Genomic DNA, 25,764 nt, shown 5'->3' with positions numbered 1-25,764 from the left:
CAGAGTGTCACCAGTGTTCCTAACCTCTCCCTGTGTTTCCAGAGTTTCACCAGTGTTCCTAACCTCTCCCTGTGTTTCCAGAGTGTCACCAGTGTTCCTAACCTCTCCCTGTGTTTCCAGAGTGTCACCAGTGTTCCTAACCTCTCCCTGTGTTTCCAGAGTGTCACCAGTGTTCCTAACCTCTCCGTGTGTTTCCAGAGTGTCACCAGTGTTCCTAACCTCTCCCTGTGTTTCCAGAGTGTCACCAGTGTTCCTAACCTCTCCCTGTGTTTCCAGAGTGTCACCAGTGTTCCTAACCTCTCCCTGTGTTTCCAGAGTGTCACCAGTGTTCCTAACCTCTCCCTGTGTTTCCAGAGTGTCACCAGTGTTCCTAACCTCTCCCTGTGTTTCCAGAGTGTCACCAGTGTTCCTAACCTCTCCCTGTGTCTCCAGAGTGTCACCAGTGTCCCTAACCTCTCCCTGTGTCTCCAGAGTGTCACCAGTGTCCCTAACCTCTCCCTGTGTTTCCAGAGTGTCACCAGTGTTCCTAACCTCTCCCTGTGTTTCCAGCGTGTCACCAGTGTTCCTAACCTCTCCCTGTGTTTCCAGCGTGTCACCAGTGTTCCTAACCTCTCCCTGTGTTTCCAGAGTGTCACCAGTGTTCCTAACCTCTCCGTGTGTTTCCAGAGTGTCACCAGTGTTTCTAACCTCTCCCTGTGTTTCCAGTGTCACCAGTGTTCCTAACCTCTCCCTGTGTTTCCAGAGTGTCACCAGTGTTCCTAACCTCTCCCTGTGTTTCCAGAGTGTCACCAGTGTTCCTAACCTCTCCCTGTGTTTCCAGAGTGTCACCAGTGTTCCTAACCTCTCCCTGTGTTTCCAGAGTGTCACCAGTGTTCCTAACCTCTCCCTGTGTTTCCAGAGTGTCACCAGTGTTCCTAACCTCTCCCTGTGTTTCCAGCGTGTCACCAGTGTTCCTAACCTCTCCCTGTGTTTCCAGCGTGTCACCAGTGTTCCTAACCTCTCCCTGTGTTTCCAGCGTGTCACCAGTGTTCCTAACCTCTCCCTGTGTTTCCAGAGTGCCACCAGTGTTCCTAACCTCTCCCTGTGTTTCCAGAGTGTCACCAGTGTTCCTAACCTCTCCCTGTGTTTCCAGTGTCACCAGTGTTCCTAACCTCTCCCTGTGTTTCCAGAGTGTCACCAGTGTTCCTAACCTCTCCCTGTGTTTCCAGAGTGTCACCAGTGTTCCTAACCTCTCCCTGTGTTTCCAGCGTGTCACCAGTGTTCCTAACCTCTCCCTGTGTTTCCAGCGTGTCACCAGTGTTCCTAACCTCTCCCTGTGTTTCCAGAGTGTCACCAGTGTTCCTAACCTCTCCCTGTGTTTCCAGTGTCACCAGTGTTCCTAACCTCTCCCTGTGTTTCCAGAGTGTTACTGGGTTTGGCAGACAGATGATTGAGCAGACCAAACAGCTGGTGGAATCCAAGTACACCATCGCCAACGGTTACCAAGCCGATGCCAAGGTGAGAGAGGAGAGCGAGGACAGTCATTACATCATCCTAACCTGTCCTTTCTTTTGGGACCTTCATCCCTTTCTTCTTCTCCTTTAAGTTATTCTACTTTCATAACTGTCCTTGTTTGTCCTGTCTGTCTGTCTGTCTGTCTGTCTGTGTGTGTGTGTGTCAGGTCATCTACGGGGACACGGACTCCGTCATGGTCAAACTAGGCGTGGACACTGTGAGCAAGGCCATGGAGGTTGGGAGGGAGGCGGCAGAGTGGGTCTCCTCCCACTTCACCCCTCCCATCAAACTGGAGTTTGAGAAGGTACCAGTTCACTATTTTAAACACTGCTGCTAATAGCCCTGGGTGATGTTCAGTTGGTAGGAAACGTTTTAAAACGGAGTGAAACTCTATTGTTTGAAAACCCTAACCCCTGGGGGGAATGATGAAACCAGAAGGTACTACCACAGAGATCCTATTAAAATACTAAATTATAATATTTTATTATATGTGTACAACCTGGAGTTGTCCAATTAGGAAAAACAAAATTTATGTTGCATCGACAGTGTTCCCTAATGAACATCACCCACGTCTAGTGCTAGAGCAAGCTAGCTTGTACTACTTTGTATTTTGTTTAGTCTGGAATAAAGCTATGTGCATCCTCTCTTGGATGGTCAAATAACTAACATCCATACTCTCATCTCTTCTCCTGTCCCTATTGGACTTGACTCGGGGCTACTATGAGCTCCTTCCACGGTCAAATAAAGACTAGTTAAACTCCATCATATCGCTCTCTCCACTCTCTCTCTCCTCTCTTCAGGTGTACTACCCCTACCTGTTGATCAACAAGAAGCGCTACGCAGGCCTCTACTTCTCCTCCAGCGCCGACACTCACGACAAGATGGACTGCAAGGGTATCGAGACGGTCCGCCGGGACAACTGTACCCTGGTGGCCAATCTGATCAACACCTGCCTGCAGACCATTCTGATAGACAGGTAGGTACCATCTAGAACATTCTGATAGACAGGTAGGTACCATCTAGAACATTCTGATAGACAGGTAGGTACCATCTAGAACACTCTGATAGACAGGTAGGTACCATCTAGAACACTCTGATAGACAGGTAGGTACCATCTAGAACATTCTGATAGACAGGTAGGTACCATCTAGAACATTCTGATAGACGGGTAGGTACCATCTAGACCATTCTGACGGGTAGGTACCATCTAGAACATTCTGATAGACAGGTAGGTACCATCTAGAACACTCTGATAGACAGGTAGGTACCATCTAGAACACTCTGATAGACAGGTAGGTACCATCTAGAACATTCTGATAGACAGGTAGGTACCATCTAGAACATTCTGATAGACAGGTAGGTACCATCTAGACCATTCTGATAGACAGGTAGGTACCATCTAGAACATTCTGATAGACAGGTAGGTACCATCTAGAACATTCTGATAGACAGGTAGGTACCACCTAGAACATTCTGATAGACAGGTAGGTACCACCTAGAACATTCTGATAGACAGGTAGGTACCATCTAGACCATTCTGATAGACAGGTAGGTACCACCTGGAACATTCTGCTGGACGGGTAGGTACCACCTGGAACATTCTGATATACGGGTAGGTACCACCTGGAACATTCTGATAGACAGGTAGGTACCATCTAGAACATTCTGATAGACAGGTAGGTACCATCTAGAACATTCTGATATACGGGTAGGTACCACCTGGAACATTCTGATAGACAGGTAGGTACCATCTAGAACATTCTGATATACGGGTAGGTACCACCTGGAACATTCTGATAGACAGGTAGGTACCATCTAGAACATTCTGATAGACAGGTTGGTACCATCTAGACCATTCTGATAGACAGGTAGGTACCATCTAGAACATTCTGATATACGGGTAGGTACCACCTGGAACATTCTGATAGACAGGTAGGTACCATCTAGAACATTCTGATAGACAGGTTGGTACCATCTAGAACATTCTGATATACGGGTAGGTGCCACCTGGAACATTCTGATAGACGGGTAGGTGCCACCTGGAACATTCTGATAGACGGGTCCGTACCACCTGGAACATTCTGCTGGACGGGTCCGTACCACCTGGAACATTCTGATAGACGGGTAGGTACCATCTAGAACATTCTGATAGACGGGTAGGTACCATCTAGAACATTCTGATATACGGGTAGGTGCCACCTGGAACATTCTGATAGACGGGTAGGTGCCACCTGGAACATTCTGATAGACGGGTAGGTACCACCTGGAACATTCTGATAGACGGGTCCGTACCACCTGGAACATTCTGCTGGACGGGTCCGTACCACCTGGAACATTCTGCTGGACGGGTCCGTACCACCTGGAACATTCTGCTGGACGGGTCCGTACCACCTGGAACATTCTGCTGGACGGGTCCGTACCACCTGGAACATTCTGATAGACAGGTAGGTACCACCTGGAACATTCTGATAGACGGGTCCGTACCACCTGGAACATTCTGCTGGACGGGTCCGTACCACCTGGAACATTCTGATAGACAGGTAGGTGCCACCTGGAACATTCTGATAGACGGGTAGGTACCACCTGGAACATTCTGATAGACGGGTAGGTACCATCTAGAACATTCTGATAGACGGGTAGGTACCATCTGGAACATTCTGATAGACGGGTAGGTACCATCTAGAACATTCTGATAGACGGGTAGGTACCACCTGGAACATTCTGATAGACGGGTCCGTACCACCTGGAACATTCTGATAGATGGGTAGGTGCCACCTGGAACATTCTGATAGACGGGTAGGTACCATCTAGAACATTCTGATAGACGGGTAGGTGCCACCTGGAACATTCTGATAGACGGGTAGGTACCACCTGGAACATTCTGATAGACAGGTAGGTACCACCTGGAACATTCTGATAGACGGGTAGGTACCACCTGGAACATTCTGATAGACGGGTAGGTACCACCTGGAACATTCTGATAGACGGGTAGGTACCACCTGGAACATTCTGATAGACGGGTAGGTACCACCTGGAACATTCTGATAGACGGGTAGGTATTACCTGGAACATTCTGATAGACAGGTAGGTACCATCTAGAACATTCTGATAGACGGGTAGGTGCCACCTGGAACATTCTGATAGACAGGTAGGTGCCACCTGGAACATTCTGATAGACGGGTAGGTGCCACCTAGAACATTCTGATAGACAGGGAGGTGCTACCTGGAACATTCTGATAGACAGGGAGGTACCACCTGGAACATTCTGCTGGACGGGTCCGTACCACATGGAACATTCTGATAGACAGGTAGGTACCATCTAGAACATTCTGATAGACAGGTAGGTGCCACCTGGAACATTCTGATAGACGGGTAGGTGCCACCTAGAACATTCTGATAGACAGGTAGGTACCACCTGGAACATTCTGATAGACAGGTAGGTACCATCTAGAACATTCTGATAGACAGGTAGGTACCATCTAGAACATTCTGATAGACGGGTAGGTACCATCTAGATATTTGTGTTTGTTACTGACATGCCTCTTGTTGTATTGATGTAAGTTTTGTCAGGTTGATGTCATGTCTGAATCTGATGTTGCTTCTGTCTTGGTCCAGGCCTCTCCTGAAAAAGTTTTATTTCAATGAGACTAACCTGGTTAAATGAATCAAATAAATGACTCTGCTCCTTCTCTCCCTCATCTCTCTACCCTCCCTCACTCCACTACTCGTCTCTCTACCCTCCCTCACTCCACTACTCATCTCTCTACCCTCCCTCCTGGTCTCTCTACCCTCCCTCCCTCCTGGTCTCTCTCCCCTCCCTCCCTCCTGGTCTCTCTACCCTCCCTCCCTCCTGGTCTCTCTACCCTCCCTCCCTCCTGGTCTCTCTACCCTCCCTCCCTCCTGGTCTCTCTACCCTCCCTCCCTCCTGGTCTCTCTACACTCCCTCCCTCCTGGTCTCTCTACCCTCCCTCCCTCCTGGTCTCTCTACCCTCCCTCCCTCCTGGTCTCTCTACCCTCCCTCCCTCCTGGTCTCTCTACCCTCCCTCCCTCCTGGTCTCTCTACCCTCCCTCCCTCCTGGTCTCTCTACCCTCCCTCCCTCCTGGTCTCTCTACCCTCCCTCCCTCCTGGTCTCTCTACCCTCCCTCCCTCCTGGTCTCTCTACCCTCCCTCCCTCCTGGTCTCTCTACCCTCCCTCCCTCCTGGTCTCTCTACCCTCCCTCCCTCCTGGTCTCTCTACCCTCCCTCCCTCCTGGTCTCTCTACCCTCCCTCCCTCCTGGTCTCTCTACTCTCCCTCCCTCCTGGTCTCTCTACCCTCCCTCCCTCCTGGTCTCTCTACCCTCCCTCCCCCCTGGTCTCTCTACCCTCCCTCCCTCCTGGTCTCTCTACCCTCCCTCCCTCCTGGTCTCTCTACCCTCCCTCCCTCCTGGTCTCTCTACACTCCCTCCCTCCTGGTCTCTCTACCCTCCCTCCCTCCTGGTCTCTCTACCCTCCCTCCTGGTCTCTCTACCCTCCCTCCCTCCTGGTCTCTCTACACTCCCTCCCTCCTGGTCTCTCTACACTCCCTCCCTCCTGGTCTCTCTACCCTCCCTCCCTCCTGGTCTCTCTACCCTCCCTCCCTCCTGGTCTCTCTCCCCTCCCTCCCTCCTGGTCTCTCTACCCTCCCTCCCTCCTGGTCTCTCTACACTCCCTCCCTCCTGGTCTCTCTACACTCCCTCCCTCCTGGTCTCTCTACCCTCCCTCCCTCCTGGTCTCTCTACCCTCCCTCCCTCCTGGTCTCTCTACCCTCCCTCCCTCCTGGTCTCTCTACCCTCCCTCCCTCCTGGTCTCTCTACCCTCCCTCCCTCCTGGTCTCTCTACTCTCCCTCCCTCCTGGTCTCTCTACCCTCCCTCCCTCCTGGTCTCTCTACCCTCCCTCCCTCCTGGTCTCTCTACCCTCCCTCCCTCCTGGTCTCTCTACCCTCCCTCCCTCCTGGTCTCTCTACCCTCCCTCCCTCCTGGTCTCTCTACTCTCCCTCCCTCCTGGTCTCTCTACCCTCCCTCCCTCCTGGTCTCTCTACCCTCCCTCCCTCCTGGTCTCTCTACCCTCCCTCCCTCCTGGTCTCTCTACCCTCCCTCCCTCCTGGTCTCTCTACCCTCCCTCCCTCCTGGTCTCTCTACCCTCCCTCCCTCCTGGTCTCTCTACCCTCCCTCCCTCCTGGTCTCTCTACCCTCCCTCCCTCCTGGTCTCTCTACCCTCCCTCCCTCCTGGTCTCTCTACCCTCCCTCCCTCCTGGTCTCTCTACCCTCCCTCCCTCCTGGTCTCTCTACCCTCCCTCCCTCCTGGTCTCTCTACCCTCCCTCCCTCCTGGTCTCTCTCCCCTCCCTCCCTCCTGGTCTCTCTACCCTCCCTCCCTCCTGGTCTCTCTACACTCCCTCCCTCCTGGTCTCTCTACACTCCCTCGCTCCTGGTCTCTCTACCCTCCCTCCCTCCTGGTCTCTCTACCCTCCCTCCCTCCTGGTCTCTCTACCCTCCCTCCCTCCTGGTCTCTCTACCCTCCCTCCCTCCTGGTCTCTCTACCCTCCCTCCCTCCTGGTCTCTCTACCCTCCCTCCCTCCTGGTCTCTCTACTCTCCCTCCCTCCTGGTCTCTCTACCCTCCCTCCCTCCTGGTCTCTCTACCCTCCCTCCCTCCTGGTCTCTCTACCCTCCCTCCCTCCTGGTCTCTCTACCCTCCCTCCCTCCTGGTCTCTCTACCCTCCCTCCCTCCTGGTCTCTCTACTCTCCCTCCCTCCTGGTCTCTCTACCCTCCCTCCCTCCTGGTCTCTCTACCCTCCCTCCCTCCTGGTCTCTCTACCCTCCCTCCCTCCTGGTCTCTCTACCCTCCCTCCCTCCTGGTCTCTCTACCCTCCCTCCCTCCTGGTCTCTCTACCCTCCCTCCCTCCTGGTCTCTCTACCCTCCCTCCCTCCTGGTCTCTCTACCCTCCCTCCCTCCTGGTCTCTCTACCCTCCCTCCCTCCTGGTCTCTCTACCCTCCCTCCCTCCTGGTCTCTCTACCCTCCGTCCCTCCTGGTCTCTCTACCCTCCCTCCCTCCTGGTCTCTACCCTCCCTCCCTCCTGGTCTCTCTACCCTCCCTCCCTCCTGGTCTCTCTACCCTCCCTCCCTCCTGGTCTCTCTACCCTCCCTCCCTCCTGGTCTCTCTACTCTCCCTCCCTCCTGGTCTCTCTACCCTCCCTCCCTCCTGGTCTCTCTACCCTCCCTCCCTCCTGGTCTCTCTACCCTCCCTCCCTCCTGGTCTCTCTACCCTCCCTCCCTCCTGGTCTCTCTACCCTCCCTCCCTCCTGGTCTCTCTACCCTCCCTCCCTCCTGGTCTCTCTACCCTCCCTCCCTCCTGGTCTCTCTACCCTCCCTCCCTCCTGGTCTCTCTACCCTCCCTCCCTCCTGGTCTCTCTACCCTCCCTCCCTCCTGGTCTCTCTACCCTCCCTCCCTCATGGTCTCTCTACACAGAGATCCCCAGGGTGCGGTGGCCCACGCCAAAGAGGTGATCTCTGACCTGCTGTGTAACCGCATCGACATCAGCCAGCTGGTTATCACCAAGGAGCTGACCCGCACAGCCCAGGAGTACGCTGCCAAGCAGGCGCATGTGGAGCTGGCCGAGAGGTAAGGAGGGAGAGATGGAGAGAGGCACAGAGAGAGGAGGAACATTGGAGGCTGGTACAGGGAGAAATGGGGTGGAAAGGCTCATTGTAATGGCTGGATTGGAACGGTTGATGGAAGCTCATCCAAATAAAAGTTGTTTTATCCTTGTTACCAGTTGATAACCTCTGACCCCTCTGCAGGATGAAGAAGAGAGACGCGGGTAGCGCCCCCCAACTGGGAGACAGAGTTCCCTATGTCATCATCAAAGCTGCCAAAGGAGTAGCAGCATACATGAAGTCTGAGGTGAGAACTGTGTGTGTCTATTGGAGGCTATTGGAAATATTCATGTGATTGTCGGTGTGCCGTATGAAGGTATACATGAATTAACATTCACACAAGTCATTTATATTGTGTGTGTAGGATCCAATCTATGTTCTGGAGAACAACATTCCCATTGACACCCAGTACTACCTGGAACAACAGCTCTCCAAGCCACTGCTCCGCATCTTTGAGCCCATCCTGGGAGAGAGCAAAGCAGAGAGCGTCTTACTGAGTGAGTCAGCATGCCTCACACACACACACACACACACACACACACACACACACACACACACACACACACACACACACACACACACACAGGTCTCTTCCTTTCTCTCGGCCCTCTCACTCACTCACCCACACATGCACAAATACATACACACCATGACTGCTGCTGCTGTTAGACGTATTGCAGTAATAAAGTTGCTGTGTGTTTCAGAGGGGGATCACACGCGCTGTAAGACAGTGTTGACCTCCAGGGTGGGGGGGCTCATGGCCTTCGCCACCAAGAGGAGCGCCTGTATTGGTTGCAGAGCAGTGCTGAAGGACGATGGTGAGAGAGAGTAATAATGTACTGTGTGTGTGAGAGTCATTTATCAGCTTTTTGGTGTGTGTGTTCCCACAAATCCATCCATCTTTCTGCTGTGGCTGTGTGTTCCCACTAATCCATCAATCTTTCTACTGTGGCTGTGTGTTCCCACTAATCCATCCATCTTTCTGCAGTGGCTGTGTGTTCCCATTAATCCATCAATCTTTCTGCTGTGGCTGTGTGTTCCCACTAATCCATCCATCTTTCTGTTGTGGCTGTGTGTTCCCACTAATCCATCATCTTTCTACAGTGGCTGTGTGTTCCCACTAATCCATCCATCTTTCTGCAGTGGCTGTGTGTTCCCACTAATCCATCCATCTTTCTGCAGTGGCTGTGTGTTCCCATTAATCCATCAATCTTTCTGTTGTGGCTGTGTGTTCCCACTAATCCATCAATCTTTCTGTTGTGGCTGTGTGTTCCCACTAATCCATCAATCTTTCTACCGTGGCTGTGTGTTCCCACTAATCCATCAATCTTTCTGCTGTGGCTGTGTGTTCCCACTAATCCATCAATCTTTCTACTGTGGCTGTGTGTTCCCACTAATCGATCCATCTTTCTGCAGTGGCTGTGTGTTCCCACTAATCCATCCATCTTTCTGTTGTGGCTGTGTGTTCCCACTAATCCATCAATCTTTCTGTTGTGGCTGTGTGTTCCCACTAATCCATCCATCTTTCTGCAGTGGCTGTGTGTTCCCACTAATCCATCAATCTTTCTGTTGTGGCTGTGTGTTCCCACTAATCCATCAATCGTTCTACTGTGGCTGTGTGTTCCCACTAATCCATCAATCTTTCTGCTGTGGCTGTGTGTTCCCACTAATCCATCAATCTTTCTGTTGTGGCTGTGTGTTCCCACTAATCCATCAATCTTTCTGCAGTGGCTGTGTGTTCCCACTAATCCATCAATCTTTCTTTTGTGGCTGTGTTCCCACTAATCCATCCATCTTTCTGCTGTGGCTGTGTGTTCCCACTAATCCATCAATCTTTCTACTGTGGCTGTGTGTTCCCACTAATCCATCAATCTTTCTGCTGTGGCTGTGTGTTCCCACTAATCCATCCATCTTTCTGCAGTGGCTGTGTGTTCCCACTAATCCATCCATCTTTCTGCAGTGGCTGTGTGTTCCTACTAATCCATCCATCTTTCTGCAGTGGCTGTGTGTTCCCACTAATCCATCCATCTTTCTGCAGTGGCTGTGTGTTCCCACTAATCCATCCATCTTTCTGCAGTGGCTGTGTGTTCCCACTAATCCATCCATCTTTCTGTTGTGGCTGTGTGTTCCCACTAATCCATCCATCTTTCTGCTGTGGCTGTGTTCCCTCTAATCCATCAATCTTTCTGTTGTGGCTGTGTGTTCCCACTAATCCATCCTCTTTGTGTACGTGTGTGTACGTGTTTAAGGATGACACAAGAATAGTAAACAAACAAACATTTTGTTGGTCCCCACAAGGTCAAAGGCTATTTCTAGTGGGGTTAAGGTTAGGGTTATGTAAAGGGGTTAGGGAAAATAGGATTTTGAATGGGACTGAATTGTGTGTTAGGTTAGTTGTACTAGTTGTCAAAACTGTTTTGAAATCACAAAACTGTGTGATTTGTAATCTCTGCTGTCCTCCCCACAGCGGCTGTGTGTGATTTCTGTAAGAAGAAGGAGTCGGAGCTGTACCAGAAAGAGGTACAATATATCAACCTGTACTGTTAATCTGGGTCCTGTTCATTAGGCACTAATATCAACCTGTTCTGTTAATCTGGGTCCTGTTCATTAGGCATTAATATATCAACCTGTTCTGTTAATCTGGGTCCTGTTCATTAGGCATTAATATATCAACCCTGTTCTGTTAATCTGGGTCCTGTTCATTAGGCATTAATATATCAACCTGTTCTGTTAATCTGGGTCCTGTTCATTAGGCACTAATATCAACCTGTTCTGTTAATCTGGGTCCTGTTCATTAGGCACTAATATATCAACCTGTTCTGTTAATCTGAGTCCTGTTCATTAGGCACTAATATCAACCTGTTCTGTTAATCTGGGTCCTGTTCATTAGGCACTAATTTATCAACCTGTACTGTTAATCTGGGTCCTGTTCATTAGGCATTAATATATCAACCTGTTCTGTTAATCTGGGTCCTGTTCATTAGGCATTAATATATCAACCTGTTCTGTTAATCTGGGTCCTGTTCATTAGGCACTAATATATCAACCTGTTCTGTTAATCTGGGTCCTGTTCATTAGGCACTAATATATCAACCTGTTCTGTTAATCTGGGTCCTGTTCATTAGGAGCTAATATATCAACCTGTTCTGTTAATCTGAGTCCTGTTTATTAGGCACTAATATCAACCTGTTCTGTTAATCTGGGTCCTGTTCATTAGGCATTAATATATCAACCTGTTCTGTTAATCTGGGTCCTGTTTATTAGGAGCTAATATATCAACCTGTTGTGTTAATCTGGGTCCTGTTCATTAGGCATTAATATCAACCTGTTCTGTTAATCTGATGCTAAATATTTAATGTAACAGGGATACTACATGCGTACATTGGGGTGTGCCAAGGTGACGTGGTGATAACTACTTACTAATGGTGAATCCATCTGATAACTACACTGAACAAAAATATAAAAAACTACAAATATTAATGCAACATGGAAAGTGCTGTTCCCATGTTTCATGAGCTGAAATAAAATATCCCAGAAAAAGCTTATTTCTCTCAAATGTTGTGCACAATTTTGTTTACGTCACTGTTTGTGAGCATTTCTCCTTTACCAATATAATCTATCCACCTGACAGGTGTGGAATATCAGTAAACTGATTAAACAGCATGATCATTACACAGGTGCACCTTGTGCTAGGGACAATAAAAGGCCATTCTAATATATGCAGTTTTGTCACACAACACAATGCCACAGGGAGCGTGCAATTGGCATGATGACTGCAGGAATGACCACCAGAGCTGTTAGCAGAGAATTGAACATACATTTCTCTACCATAAGCCGCCACCAAAGTTGTTTTATAGAATTCGTCAGTACATCCAACCGGCCTCACTACCGCAGATTCACTACCCAGCCAAGAATCTCCACATCTTGCTTCTTCACCTGCGGGATCGTCAGAGGGGGGAGGGGGTTGCGGAGGAGTTTTAGTCTGTAATAAAGCCCTTTTGTGGGGGAAAACTCATTCTGATTGGTTGGACCTGGCTTCGCAGTGGGTGACCTTATGCCCACCAATGGCTGTATCCCTGCCCAGTCATGTGAAATCCATAGATTAGGGCCTAATGAATTTATTCAAATTGACTGATTTCCTTATTTGAACTGTATCTCGGCAAAATCTTTGAAATTTATGCATGTTGCGTTTTATGGTTTTGTTCAGTATACTTTCTAATGGTGAATCTCTCCTGATTTGTACTTACAAATGGTGAATTTCTCCTGATTTGTACTTACTAATGGTGAATTTCTCTGAATACTCACTAATGGTGAATTTCTCTGAATTCTAGATCTTCCACTTAAGTACTCTGGAGGAGCGCTTCTCTCGCCTGTGGACACAGTGTCAACGCTGTCAGGGCTCTCTCCATGAGGATGTGCTCTGTACCAGGTACACAAACACACACACACACACATACAATTGGTATGCAGATATGTGTTTGAAAGTTACTTTGCCGGTACATTGTTAATGAGACTCTCACAGGGTGATGTCAAGCTCCAAGTTTGTTTACAATCTAAAGATAATTTTGGTAAATAAATACATAGGTGACATTTCTGAAACAGGAGATACTCTATATTCACTTCTGAAACGGGAGATACTCTATATTCACTTCTGTAACGGGAGATACTCTGTATTCACTTCTGAAACGGGAGATACTCTGTATTCACTTCTGAAACGGGAGATACTCTGTATTCACTTCTGAAACGGGAGATACTCTGTATTCACTTCTGAAACGGGAGATACTCTGTATTCACTTCTGAAACGGGAGATACTCTGTATTCACTTCTGAAACGGGAGATACTCTATATTCACTTCTGAAATATGCAGTGCAGGGATCCTTTAATGCACCTAAAAGTGCAACGTCTGTACCAGCAGCATACACTCACGTTGGACAATTACCACACATAAACCCACATCAACATATCTGTTACACACAGACCCGCTCTGAACTACACATAAACATATCTGTTACACACAGATCCACTTTGAACTAATTAAAAAATCATACATTGAATATCCCTTTGAGCATGGTGAAGTTATTAATTACACTTAGGATGGTGTATCAATACACCCCGTCTCTGCAAAGATACAGGCGTCCGTCCTAAGTCAATTGCCAGAGGAAGGAAACCGCTCAGGGATTTCAACATGAGGCCAATGGTGACTTTTTAAAACAGTTAGAGTTTAATGGCTGTGATAAGAGAAAACTGAGGATGGATCAACAACATTGTAGTTACTCCACAATACTAACCTAAATGACAGAGTAAAAAGAAGCCTGTACAGAATAAAACAAATATTCCAAAACATGCATCGTGTTTGAAGCAAGGCATTAAAGTAAAACTGCAAAAAATGTAGCAAAGAAATACAATTTATGTCCTGAATACAACGTGTTATGTTTGGGGCAAATACAATACAACACGTCACTGAGTACCACTCTTCCTATTTTCAAGCATGTTGGGGGCTGCATCGTGTTATGGGTATGCTTGTCATCGTCAAAGACTAGAGTTTTTTTAGGATAATAAGACACGGAATAGAGATAAGCACAGGCAAAATCCTAGTGGAAACCCTGATGTAGTCTGCTTTCAAACAGACACTGTGAGACATTCATCTTTCAGCAAGACGATACCATAAAACACAAAGCCAAATACAAACTGGAGTTGCTTACCAAGACGACATGGAATGTTCCTGAGTGGCCTAGTTTTTATTGAAATCAGCTTGAAAATCTATGGCAAGACATTGAAAAATGTTTAAAAGAAAATGTGAGGTGGTTAATATCACCACTCTTAAATATCAAATGTTATTGGTCCATACACATGTTTAGCAGATGTAATTGTGGGTGTAGCAAAATGCTTGTGTTACTACTGCACTGTTGTAGCTAGGATCTAACAATTCACAACAATACACACATCTAAAAGAATGGAATTAAGAAATATATAAATATTAGGACGAGCAGTACAGGTGAAACACATTTAGGCAGCCCCCCCGCACCTCTCTGATTGAGGGGTTGGGTTAAATGCGGAAGACACATTTCAGTTGAATGCATTGTTGTACAACTGACTAGGTATCGCCCTTCTCCCTTTCAACCCCTGTAACACAGTTCAACCCTCCAGTAACCAACTGTCAGAGCAGCAGTCCCTTAAAAAGCATGGGCTGAGACACACCCAAACATTTTTGTAGGTTCTGACAGACGGTAAACTGTATAAAAAGAAAGTTGTACACTATATTGGTTGTATTACGTTTCTGGGAGCATATCTCCTGTGAAAATAGCAGAAATAGTCCCATAACATCAAAGATCCACAGTAGGTATGGGGTTCTGTTCTGCTGATGCATTCTCATTTCGACGTCAAACCCACCCCTGGTGTGCGTGGCCAGAGAGCTCTATTTTCATGGATCTTTGATGTTATGGGGCTATTTTGCTTCCACTGTTCCTGGGGCCCCTTGTTAAGGCCAGTGGGATAATGTACTTCACCAAGTACCAGGATATTTTTGGCAAAAACCTGGTTGCCTCTGCCAGGAGGCTGAAACTTGGCCTCAAGTGGATCTTCCAGAAAGACCATAACCCCATTCACAGATCAAAATCCACAAATACATTTTTATTGGCCACTAAATCAACATTTTGCAATGGCCATCTCAGTCTCCTGACTTCAAACCCATTTGAAAACCTGTTGGTTGAATTGAGGAGGGCAGTCCATATGCACAGACAAAGGATATCAAGGATCTGGAAACATTCTGTATGGAGGAATGGTCTAAAATCCCTCATTGGATTCTCCAACTCATAAAACATTTTAGAAAAAGGCTCAGTACCCTTACCCTCGCAAGGTGAGGTATTGTAAACAGGAGAGAAAAAAAGTATTACCTAATCAAAATCTCTTTCTCTGAGCAATGATATAAGCATACAATAATATTAATCCCCATTTTTATGGAGCATACAGTATTTTAATTATTTATTTTATACATTTTTGCTTATCTTTATCAAGGTTGTCAATAATTTAGGACCCCACTGTATATATGATATTATTATTTATAAGTAAATGTTGCTGTCTATCCCTCTATCCAGCCGGGACTGTCCCATATTCTACATGAGGAAGAAGGTGCAGAAAGACCTGGATGATCAGGAGAAGCTGGTGTCTCGCTTTGGATGGTGATAGGCAGAACCAACAGAGACTCCATATTCACCGGCTCCCCTCTCTCTCCCTTGGTCCCCTCTGTCCCCACTCTTTCTCTCACTCCCCCTCTCCTGGAAAGGATTTGTACTGTATTTTCTTCTTGTAAGAATTATAAATGTTACACTTAGACTATTTTCTTGAATTATGAATCTGAATAAATGGCGTCTTTTTGTAGAAATGTGTCTTGCCATTGTTGTCTGTCTTCAGTCTAGAAGATCTCAGTTGCATTGAACTAAAAGTATGGTGGTGGATGTTGTAGTATGTTGAGTACTAAAAGTTAATAACCAATGCAAAGCAGCAGTCGTTTTTTACTAAACACTTCTAATAGGCTACATTCCCATGCCATGTGTTATTATAGACTAGTGCCTGTATTTATGAAGCATCTCTGTAGGAGTTCTGATCTAGGATAGGGTTTGCAAAGGGAGGCTATACAGTACATTTGGAAAGTACTCAGATGTTTTACAGCCTTATTCTAAAATGGTTTAAATCGTCCCCCGCCTCAATCTACACACAATACTCCGTAATGACAAAGCAAAAACAGTTTTCATACAAATGTATACAAAATAAGAAACTGAAATAGCTCATTTATATAAGTATTCAGACCCTTTACTCAATACTTTGTTGAAACACCTTTGGCAGAGTTTACAGCCTCGAGTCTTCTTGGGTATGACACTACAAGCTTGACACCTGTATTTGGGGAGTTTCTCCCATTCTTCTCTGCAGATCCTCCAAAGCTCTGTCAGGTTGGATGGGGAGCGTCGATGCACAGCTATTTTCAGGTCTCCAGAGATGTTGGATCAGGTTCAAGTCCGGGCTCTGGCTGGGCCACTCAAGGACATTCAGAGACTTGTCTCAAAGCCACTCCTGCGTTGTCTTGACTGTGTGCTTAGGGTCGTTGTCCTTTTAGAAGGTGAACCTTCAACCCAGTCTGAGGTCCTGAGCACTCTGGAGCAGGTTTTCATCAAGGATCTCTCTGTACTTTTCTCCATTCATCTTTCCCTCGATCCTGACTAGTCTCCCAGTCCCTGCCGCTGAAAAACATCCCCACAGCATGATGCTGCCACCATGCTTCACCGTAGGGATGGTGCCAGGTTTCCTCCAGATGTGACGCTTGGCATTCATGCCAAAGAGTTCAATCTTGGTTTCATCAGACCAGAGAATCTTGTTTCTCATGGTCTGAGAGTCCTTTCGGTGCCTTTTGGCAAACTCCAAGCGGACTGTCATGTGCTTTTTTACTGAGGAGTGGCTTCTGTCTGGCCACTCTACCATAAAGGCCTGATTGGTGGGGTGCTGCAGAGATGGTTGTCCTTCTGGAATGTTCTCCCATCTCCACAGAGGAACTCTGGAGCTCTGTCAGAGTGACCATTGGTTTCTTGGTCACCTCCCTGACCAAGGCCCTGCTCCCCAGATTTCTCAGTTTTGTCGGGCAGCCAGCTCTTGGAAGAGTCTTGGTGGTTCCAAACTTCCATTTAAGAATGATGGAGGCCACTGTGTTCTTGGAGACCTTCAATGCTGCAGTAATTTTTCGGTAGCCTTCCTCGGGTCTGTGCCTCGACACAATCTTCTCTCGGAGCTCTACGGATAATTCCTTTGACATCATGGCTTGGTTTTTGCTCTGACATGAACTGTCAACAATGGGATCTTATATAGCCAGGTGTGTGCCTTTCCAAATCATGTCCAATCAATTGAATTTACCACAGGTGGACTCCCAAGTTGTAGAAACATCTCAAAGATGATCTATAGAAACAGGATACACCTGAGCAAAGGGTGTGAATACTTATGTAAATAAGGTATTTCTGTTTTTTATTTGTAATAAATTAGCAAAAAATCTAAACCTGTTTTCGCATTGTCATTATGGGGTATTGCATGTAGATTGGGGAAATGTTTGTTTGATACATTTCAGAATAAGGTTGTAACCTTCAAAATGTGGAAAAAAAGGGAAGGGGTCTGAATACTTTCCGAATGCATTGTATTACGGATAACTTTCTAAATTTACCAGTAAACTACCCGAATTTTGATATCTTTCAAGGATTATATGTAATCTATCACAAGACCTATAGTGGCCCTTTTGGGTAATTCAGATGATCATGTGTCTTATCTCTGGACCTTGTAGAAATTGTTAAATGAGATGATTTTAAAAAATCATGACAAAGCTGTAAAATATCCTAAATATAAACCATCAATTTAGTGAATACTATTATTTGTGTTTAATGACAGTTTCAGCGTGAAATATCCTTTATAGTTTCTATTACACCTATTTATTTGACTATGTCCATATTTTGGCGTCAAACTGGTGGCAGTTGTGAAAAAGAAAGTAAATAGTTGGAGTTGCAGAAGTAATTGAAAAGGATGTCATTGTTGATTAGATACTTTTTTAATTGGGCTATTTTCTCTTGAACCATGTGGTCCATCTACTAGAAACTCATGGACCACATGGACATAGTACTTCCTGGTTTTTTCACTGGCAGCTGTAAGCAGCTGTATTGTCAAGCAGAGTGTTGTTTTGCCGATTTGTTCCAGGAAGGCTGCACACCACTCTTTCACTTTAGTATCTTACATAATTGTTTTCTGATCTAAATTCTATTTTGTAGCTTTGGGAGGTACAGTGCCTCCAGAAAGTGTTCACACCCCTGGACTTTTTCTACATGTTGTTACAGCCTGAGAGAAAAGAAAAACTTGCACACTGCTCTTGCTGGTATCGGCCTTAAGGCCTTTGCCAGAGCTTTTGAGTGTTTTTAATTTGCACTCTTATGTAGCCATTGCTCCACCCACGTCCATTTAATGCGTCGAATGGGGTTGGAGTTGAGGGAAAATAAACATGTTACCAAATATAACAATATGCATCGAATAAGTATTCGAATAAAGTGTTTACATAAAACATATTAAACACGTCTGTAAAACGACAATGAGGACATCGACCTATCAAGTAAGTGGATAATCCCTGTCGTTTCTCCTGATCACTAATTCTCTGTTTGGGAGTGTCGTGAAAAGTCTACACAGGGACCCTAAATCAATTTTAAATTAATAATTCTTTATCATCAGCTCGCTGGAGAGGTTTCAACCAACTCAATGCACCAAGTACACATTTCAATCAGGAGCTCCCCCAGGGCAGTCTCGTTAGTTCTTTATATACTGCAGACAAGTCATATTTGCATGATTTAGCTAATTCATCATTCATAATTGACGTTTGCTTCATTCATGTGACCAACCAATACTCGGTCATGCATGTGACTGACCAATACCTCACAAGGCTTCTCTAAACTGAGACCTTGAAACTGATATCTTACGTTCTCAAACCCAGGGTCTGGGTGTACTGCTAAATTGGAGATACTGATAGTGAGGATTTGTTCAATCAGTCACTTGCATGAACACAGAAATTGGTTATTAGAAAAGCACATGAATAGAACACAAACATAAAATGTTCCATCACAGGAGAATGAGAGGTTTTACCTACATAACACAACCCACATGGACATTTAATCATGTAGATAACATGGGTGGAGGTGGTGCACATGCCATTTATTTGGAACTGTTTTCCTGTATGTGTATGGCAGAAATATTCACACTTCATCGCATTGTTGCACTGTGCTGTATGTTACCCTTTCTATGAGCTTATAATATAAACTACTTTTTATTTTATTTTGTTATTTCACCTTTATTTAACCAGGTAGGCTAGTTGAGAACAAGTTCTCATTTACAACTGCGACCTGGCCAAGATAAAGCAAAGCAGTGTGACACAAACAACAACACAGAGTTACACATGGAATAAACAAGCGTACAGTCAATAACGCAATGCGAAAGGTACTGTTTACTTGACTTTTAATCATGTCAGCACATAACAGCAGTTTTCATCCCTTTTTTTGTTCCTTATTCTTCCTCTCCCCAATTCACTTAAACTATACTGCTTTATTTCCCATGAGGTTCACCAGAGTACCCCCTAGTGGCTGGAATACAACTGTATTAATCCCCTTAAGCTACCTTTTGGAACAGGGTGTAAAAGAGCCTGGCTCATTTTGTGGCTGACAGTTGGCATGGGCCTACTTGTGCGTAAATTGCGACCTCTTCTATATACAAAAGTGGTGGGTTCTTAAATTCAGCCGGCAAAGCTGGGACCCATATTAAAACATGCCAGTGTTTCTCCACAGCATCTCCCACTTTGCGCGAGTTCAAGGTATATGTGGTGGTGAACATTAGTGTTCTTTAGTGCCAGTGACGAAGGCCTTCAGGCCGATACATAAAGCTGAAGCAGAAGCAGTGTGTGGGTTTCTTCTTTTTTCTCTTATGTTATCCAGTTGTTACCATGCATCTGCAACACAGATAGCCCAGATGTGCGGGTTTCTTCTTTTTTCTCTTATGTTACCATGCATCTGCAACACAGATAGCTCAGATGTGCGGGTGCCTTTTGAGTTGTGTTACAGACTCAATTTAAAATGGATTAAATTGATTTTTTTTGTCACTGGCCTAGATATGTGATACCCCATAATATCGAAGTGGAATAATGTTTTTTGAAATATTTACAAATGAATTAACACTAGAACAACTAAAGTAGTCATTGTGGCTGCTCATGAATTGTATTTATTTATTACTCTGCCATTTTTTGTCATGCTCCCTCCGTCCTTGACTTTTCCTAAAAATTAATTTATACAACACGCTGTGTTAGAATCTTAATATCACTAACAGAACTGGAGTTATAGCCAGTTTTAGAGGACATGTCATTTGTCTGAATGGTTTCCCCTCACCAGGCAGCAAACACTGCCATAAATGCATGGAAAGAAAAGTTGTTTTTTTGTCACAAGCTTGGACAAATCTGTCAAGAATGAGGATTAAACAGGTGTTAAATCAACTTGTGAATTTTATTGAATGTTCTCCCCTTGATGTAATAACATGAAAATAATTGTCAGATTATTGTCAATGATTTATGAACAGCTGGATGGGAGTGTTCCCCGATGTGTTCTGGATCTCTTGGGACAGGTCACATGGACACTTACTGCAGGAAGAAGAGAGAGAGCGACATAAAATCCATGTGCACAAACAAGTGTGATGTTAAATTTGGCAAAAAAAATATACATTTCCAAAGGGCTGGGGGTGAGACAATGAGGCAGCGTAAACCCCACCTTCAACAAATATATCAATGAATTGGCGAGGGCACTAGAACAGTCTGCAGCACCTGGCCTCACCCTACTAGAATCTGAAGTCAAATGTCTATTTGGAGGGCCTACAGCAGCACCTAGATCTTCTGCACAGATTCTGTCAGACCTGGGCCCTTACAGTAAATCTCACTAAGACAAAAATAAGTGTTCCAAAAAAGGTCCAGTTGCCAGGACCACAAATTCCATCTAGACACCGTTGCCCTAGATCACACAAAAAAAGTATACATTCCTCGGCCTGAACATCAGCGCCACAGGTAACTTCCACAAAGCTCTGAACGATCTGAGAGACGAGGCGAGAAGGGCCTTCTATGACATCAAAAGGAACAAAGTTCGACATACCAATTAGGATCTGGCTAAAAATATGTGAATCAGTCATAGAACCCATTGCCCTTTATGGTTGTGAGGTCTGGGGTCCACTCACCAACCAAGAATTAGGCCGATACCCGCTAATTATCAAAATCCAGAAAAGAGACGATAAATTCTACAATCACTTAAAAGGAAGCGATTCCAAAACTTTCCATAACAAAGCCATCATATACAGAGAGATGAACCTGGAGAAGAGCCCCCTAAGCAACACAATTAGACCCAACCAAATCATGAGAAAACAAAAAGATAACTACTTGACACATCGGAAAGAATTTACAAAAAAATGGTGCGTTCACTTGCTTTGGCAATGTTAACACATGTTTCCCATGCCAATAAAGCCCCTTGAATTGAATTGAGAGAGAGAGAGGAGTCTTAGCTGTTGACTTCAGGCTTGCAGTCGCACTGTCTGTCCGTCTGAAGGTTTGAATGTCAAAGCTTCGCAACAATGTTGCTACTAATCCATGCGATCAACAACTGGTGCGTTCCCAAAAGATAACAACCACCATCTAGAGCGATAACACGGATGTCCGAGTTAATTATGTCCTCATTTCTGACTGAGGATGCGCTCTTAAAGTGGCAGCGCACGGTGAAGGCTCCGTCCAGGATTTCGGCACGGTATGTATGTAAAAGAAAAGTTGCGGTCAAACCCTTTCAATTCAATTTCAATTTAAGGGTCTCTCTATCTCTCTTTTTCAATTCAAAGGGCATGGGAAACATATGTTTACATTGCCAAAACAAGTGAAATATATAATAAACAAAAGTGAAATAAACTATTCAAATGAACAGTAAACATTACACTCACAAAGTTCCAAAAGAAAAAAGACATTTCAAATGTCATATTAGGTCTATATACAGTGTTGTAATGATGTGCAAATAGTTGAAGTACAAAAGGGAAAATAAATGAACATAAATATAAGTTGTATTTACAATGGTGTTTGTTCTTCACTGGTTTCCCTTTTCTTGATATTCATATGATATTCAAAGTATCATTATTGTGTTGGACTGACACGCTAAATCTAGTTCTGTACGTCAATTGTGTTTGGAACATTTCAACGGGCGTTGTCTTGATATCTCTCCCCTGGAATGGCCATCTGGCAGGTAAAGGACCAAATTAGAACTTGGAATGTAGTTCGGATCTCGCTACACATGTTTTCCACACAAAATATTTGTGGAAACGTTAGATAATATTCTTCAAGTACGAAAAGCCTTTAGCTAGCTATATTGCCAGAGAATGTTATATTTGCACGTTGATAAGCTAGCTAGTTAACGGCCGTGATGTCTGTATAGTTAGCTAGTGGTGGGCATACTACTAGCTAGGAAGTTAACTGTATAGTTAGCTAGTGGTGGGCATACTACTAGCTATGAAGTAAACAGTGCATTTAGTCGCCTAAGCGCTGTTTCTAAACTTTGTCATTTTTGTGTAAGTTTTATATTAACCCGAAATAGCTATGTGACATATTACCTACCTAGCTTACCAAAAAAATGCATCGTCAGCAAACATTACCTTAGAACGGAACACATGGTGCCCCTGCAATTTAGTGTTTGCCTGGGCAAGCTAGCCAGGCAGAGACAGTAACGAACAATACGTACAGTTGAAGTCGGAAGTTTACATACACCTTAGCCAAATACATTTACACTCAGTTTTTCACAATTCCTGACATTTAATCCTAGTAAATATTCCCTGTCTGTCACGCCCTGACCTGAGATATCTATGTTTTCTTTATATTTTGGTTAGGTCAGGGTGTGACTAGGGTGGATTACGCTAGTTTTTTGTATTGTTTAGGGGTTTTGTATTGTCTAGGGTTTTTGTATTGTCTAGGGGTTTTGTATTGTCTAGGGGTTTTGTATTGTCTAGGGGTTTTGTATTGTCTAGGGGTTTTGTATTGTCTAGGGGTTTTGTATTGTCTAGGGGTTTGTATTGTCTAGGGGTTTGTATTGTCTAGGGGTTTTGTATTGTCTAGGGGTTTTGTATGTCTAGGGGTTTTGTATTGTCTAGGGGTTTTGTATTGTCTAGGGGTTTTGTATTGTCTAGGGGTTTTGTATTGTCTAGGGGTTTTGTATTGTCTAGGGGTTTTGTATTGTCTAGGGGTTTTGTATTGTCTAGGGGTTTTGTATTGTCTAGGGGTTTTGTATTGTCTAGGGGTTTTGTATTGTCTAGGGTTTTGTTGGGTCTAGGGTTTTGTTGGGTCTAGGGGTTTTGTATTGTCTAGGGTTTTGGTGAGATCCCTCCCCTTCCTCATGATCATTGATGCCCCACGAGGTGAGATCTTGCATGGAGCCCCAGACCGAGGGTGATTGATCGTCATCTTGAACTTCTTCCATTTTCTAATAATTGCGCCAACAGTTGTTGCCTTCTCACCAAGCTGCTTGCCTATTGTCCCGTAGCCCATCCCAGCCTTGTGCAGGTCTACAATTTTATCCCTGATGTCCTTACACAGCTCTCTGGTCTTGGCCATTATGGAGAGTGTCACGTTCCTGACCTGTTTTCATTTGTTATGTATTTGTTTTAGTTGGTCAGGGCGTGAGTTGGGTGGGTTGGTCTAGGTTTGTTTTTCTATGTTGGGATTTTTGTGTTTGGCCTGGTATGATTCTCAATCAGAGACAGGTGTGTATCGTTTGTCCCTGATTGAGAGTCATACTAAGGCAGCCAGGGTTTCACTGGTGTTTTGTGGGTGTTTGTTTCCTGTGTCAGTGTTTGGGCCACACAGGACTGTTTTCAGGTTAGTCACGTTTGTAGAGTTTCGTAATTTGTAGTGTTTGTTGTTTGTTCATTAAAACATGAATACCTACTACTCCGCATCTTGGTCTGATCCATGCTCCTCCTCGTCTGAGGAGGAGAACGACTAAGACAACCTTAACAGAGAGGTTGGAGTCTGTTTGATTGAGTGTGTGGACAGGTGCAGTTAATACAGGTAATGAGTGGAGAATAGGAGGGCTTCTTAAAGAAAAACGAACAGGTCTGTGGGAGCCGGAATTCTTACTGGTTGGTAGGTGATCAAATACTTATGTCATGCAATAAAATGCAAATTAATTACTTAAAAATCATACAATGTGATTTTCTGGATTTTTGTTTTAGATTCCGTCTCTCACAGTTGAAGTGTACCTATGATACAAATTACAGACCTCTACATGCTTTGTAAGTAGGAAAACCTGCAAAATCGGCAGTGTGTCAAATACTTGTTCTCCCCACTGTAGGTGTTCCTTTTGTCCAGCTGTGATAGGGCAGTGTGGAGTGCAATAGAGATTACATCATCTGTGGGTCTGTTTGGGCGGTATGCAAATTGGAGTGGGTCTAGGGTTTCTGGGATAACGGTGTTGATGTTTGTTGCTATACCAACTACTGTACTTCATATTCTGTAGTTGTATACTTATTTCATGGTATTTCTGCGCAAATGAAAACTGATTTAATTTGATCTAGTTTACTATAACCCTGTTCACTTGTTATGATGAAAATATGGAGTCATTTTGAAAGTTCTTAAGAGACATGCATCTCACCAACATCGGATGTAATACTTTGCAATGCAACGGAATGTCCTCGTTTCAGGAAGAGCTCATGACGTCTGGCTGCAGTTTTGCAGCTGTGAGCTGGAACCTGTCACCCTGATCCGCCACAGACTCTGGCCTGCCACCCCTACATCTGCCGCAAACAGCAATTTCAGTGGACCTCCTGTGCCAGTTTGCAGCCCTGCAGCTGGAGTGTGGGGTGTCTTTGAGGGGGATTACCTTGGCTTTCCATAAATCCAATTCATGCTGGAAGGTAGTTATCATATTTGAAATTGGAAATCAAACCATACATGTAAGTGTTTTTTACCATGAGGAGTATTTTGATATATATTTTAATCTCCACACAGTTGAGCTCTACCAGAAGCTCACAAATGAGTCATCTGAGGAGTTCAAACAAGGGCAGTTTGAACGAGAGACTATCAGGAAGTTGGCACCACTGACCTCGGACGGAACGAAGTGTCGTCTCTGTTCACAGGTATGTCAATGATAACAATTATGGAACAACTATAAAGTCTCAGCAAGCTAGGGTTCTTATTTGCATTCAGTGTTGTTCATCATTTATAAGGGGAAATATATCCAACCTCCGTTGTCTTTCTTTATATATTCTATCATTGCCTTACCAAACAGTAGTAATGTCCTGCAGCAATACCATTGCAAGTGTCTCAAAAACCCAACCCCTCGTCCAAGTCGTGGGAGGAGGAAACAGGCAAAGTACGGGATTGCCAGACAGGGAAAGTTTTGTGGGTGGTGGTTAGTCTATACTCCTTCCACCCCCACTCCTCTCCTCCAGTCCCCCACTCCTCTCCTCCAGTCCCCCACTCCTCTCCTCCAGTCCCCCACTCCTCTCCTCCAGTCCCCCACTCCTCTCCTCCAGTCCCCCACTCCTCTCCTCCAGTCCCCCACTCCTCTCCTCCAGTCCCCCACTCCTCTCCTCCAGTCCCCCACTCCTCTCCTCCAGTCCCCCACTCCTCTCCTCCAGTCCCCCACTCCTCTCCTCCAGTCCCCCACTCCTCTCCTCCAGTCCCCCACTCCTCTCCTCCAGTCCCCCACCCCCCTCTCCAGTCCCCCACCCCCCTCTCCAGTCCCCCATGTGTTTATACCTCTATCTGGTCCAGAAGGTTGTGTGTTTATACCTCTATCTGGTCCAAAAGGTTGTGTGTTTATACCTCTATCTGGTCCAAAAGGTTGTGTGTTTATACCTCTCTCGTCTAGAAGGTTGTGTTTATACCTCTATCTGGTCTAGAAGGTAGTGTGTTTATACCTCTATCTGGTCTAGAAGGTAGTGTGTTTATACCTCTATCTGGTCCAGAAGGTTGTGTGTTTATACCTCTATCTGGTCCAGAAGGTTGTGTGTTTATACCTCTATCTGGTCC

General features: G+C 45.4%; 1 protein-coding gene and 1 long non-coding RNA gene across 2 annotated transcripts in view; both read left to right on the top strand.

The window, feature by feature from the left end:
- Positions 1–15,549, top strand: part of LOC129833970 (DNA polymerase delta catalytic subunit-like) — a 30,141-nt gene extending 14,592 nt beyond the window's left edge. The window contains exons 18-27 of the mRNA XM_055898785.1: positions 1,402–1,497; positions 1,661–1,798; positions 2,295–2,470; positions 7,981–8,133; positions 8,313–8,415; positions 8,533–8,665; positions 8,873–8,986; positions 10,636–10,688; positions 12,500–12,597; positions 15,263–15,549. Coding sequence (XP_055754760.1) covers positions 1,402–1,497; positions 1,661–1,798; positions 2,295–2,470; positions 7,981–8,133; positions 8,313–8,415; positions 8,533–8,665; positions 8,873–8,986; positions 10,636–10,688; positions 12,500–12,597; positions 15,263–15,350 — 1,152 coding nt within the window. The 3' untranslated portion in view covers positions 15,351–15,549. The remainder of the gene's footprint in view (positions 1–1,401; positions 1,498–1,660; positions 1,799–2,294; positions 2,471–7,980; positions 8,134–8,312; positions 8,416–8,532; positions 8,666–8,872; positions 8,987–10,635; positions 10,689–12,499; positions 12,598–15,262) is intronic.
- Positions 15,550–23,307: 7,758 nt separating this feature from the next.
- LOC129834038 (uncharacterized) lies at positions 23,308–24,937 on the top strand. The gene is made up of 3 exons (XR_008756166.1): positions 23,308–24,023; positions 24,432–24,644; positions 24,739–24,937. It is a non-coding gene; the product is annotated as an uncharacterized LOC129834038 (long non-coding RNA).
- Positions 24,938–25,764: the final 827 nt, after the last annotated feature.

The sequence above is a fragment of the Salvelinus fontinalis genome, chromosome 34, assembly GCF_029448725.1.
Source record: "Salvelinus fontinalis isolate EN_2023a chromosome 34, ASM2944872v1, whole genome shotgun sequence".
NCBI classification, from domain to species: Eukaryota; Metazoa; Chordata; class Actinopteri; order Salmoniformes; family Salmonidae; genus Salvelinus; species Salvelinus fontinalis.
This window is presented reverse-complemented; position numbering and strand designations above follow the sequence as displayed.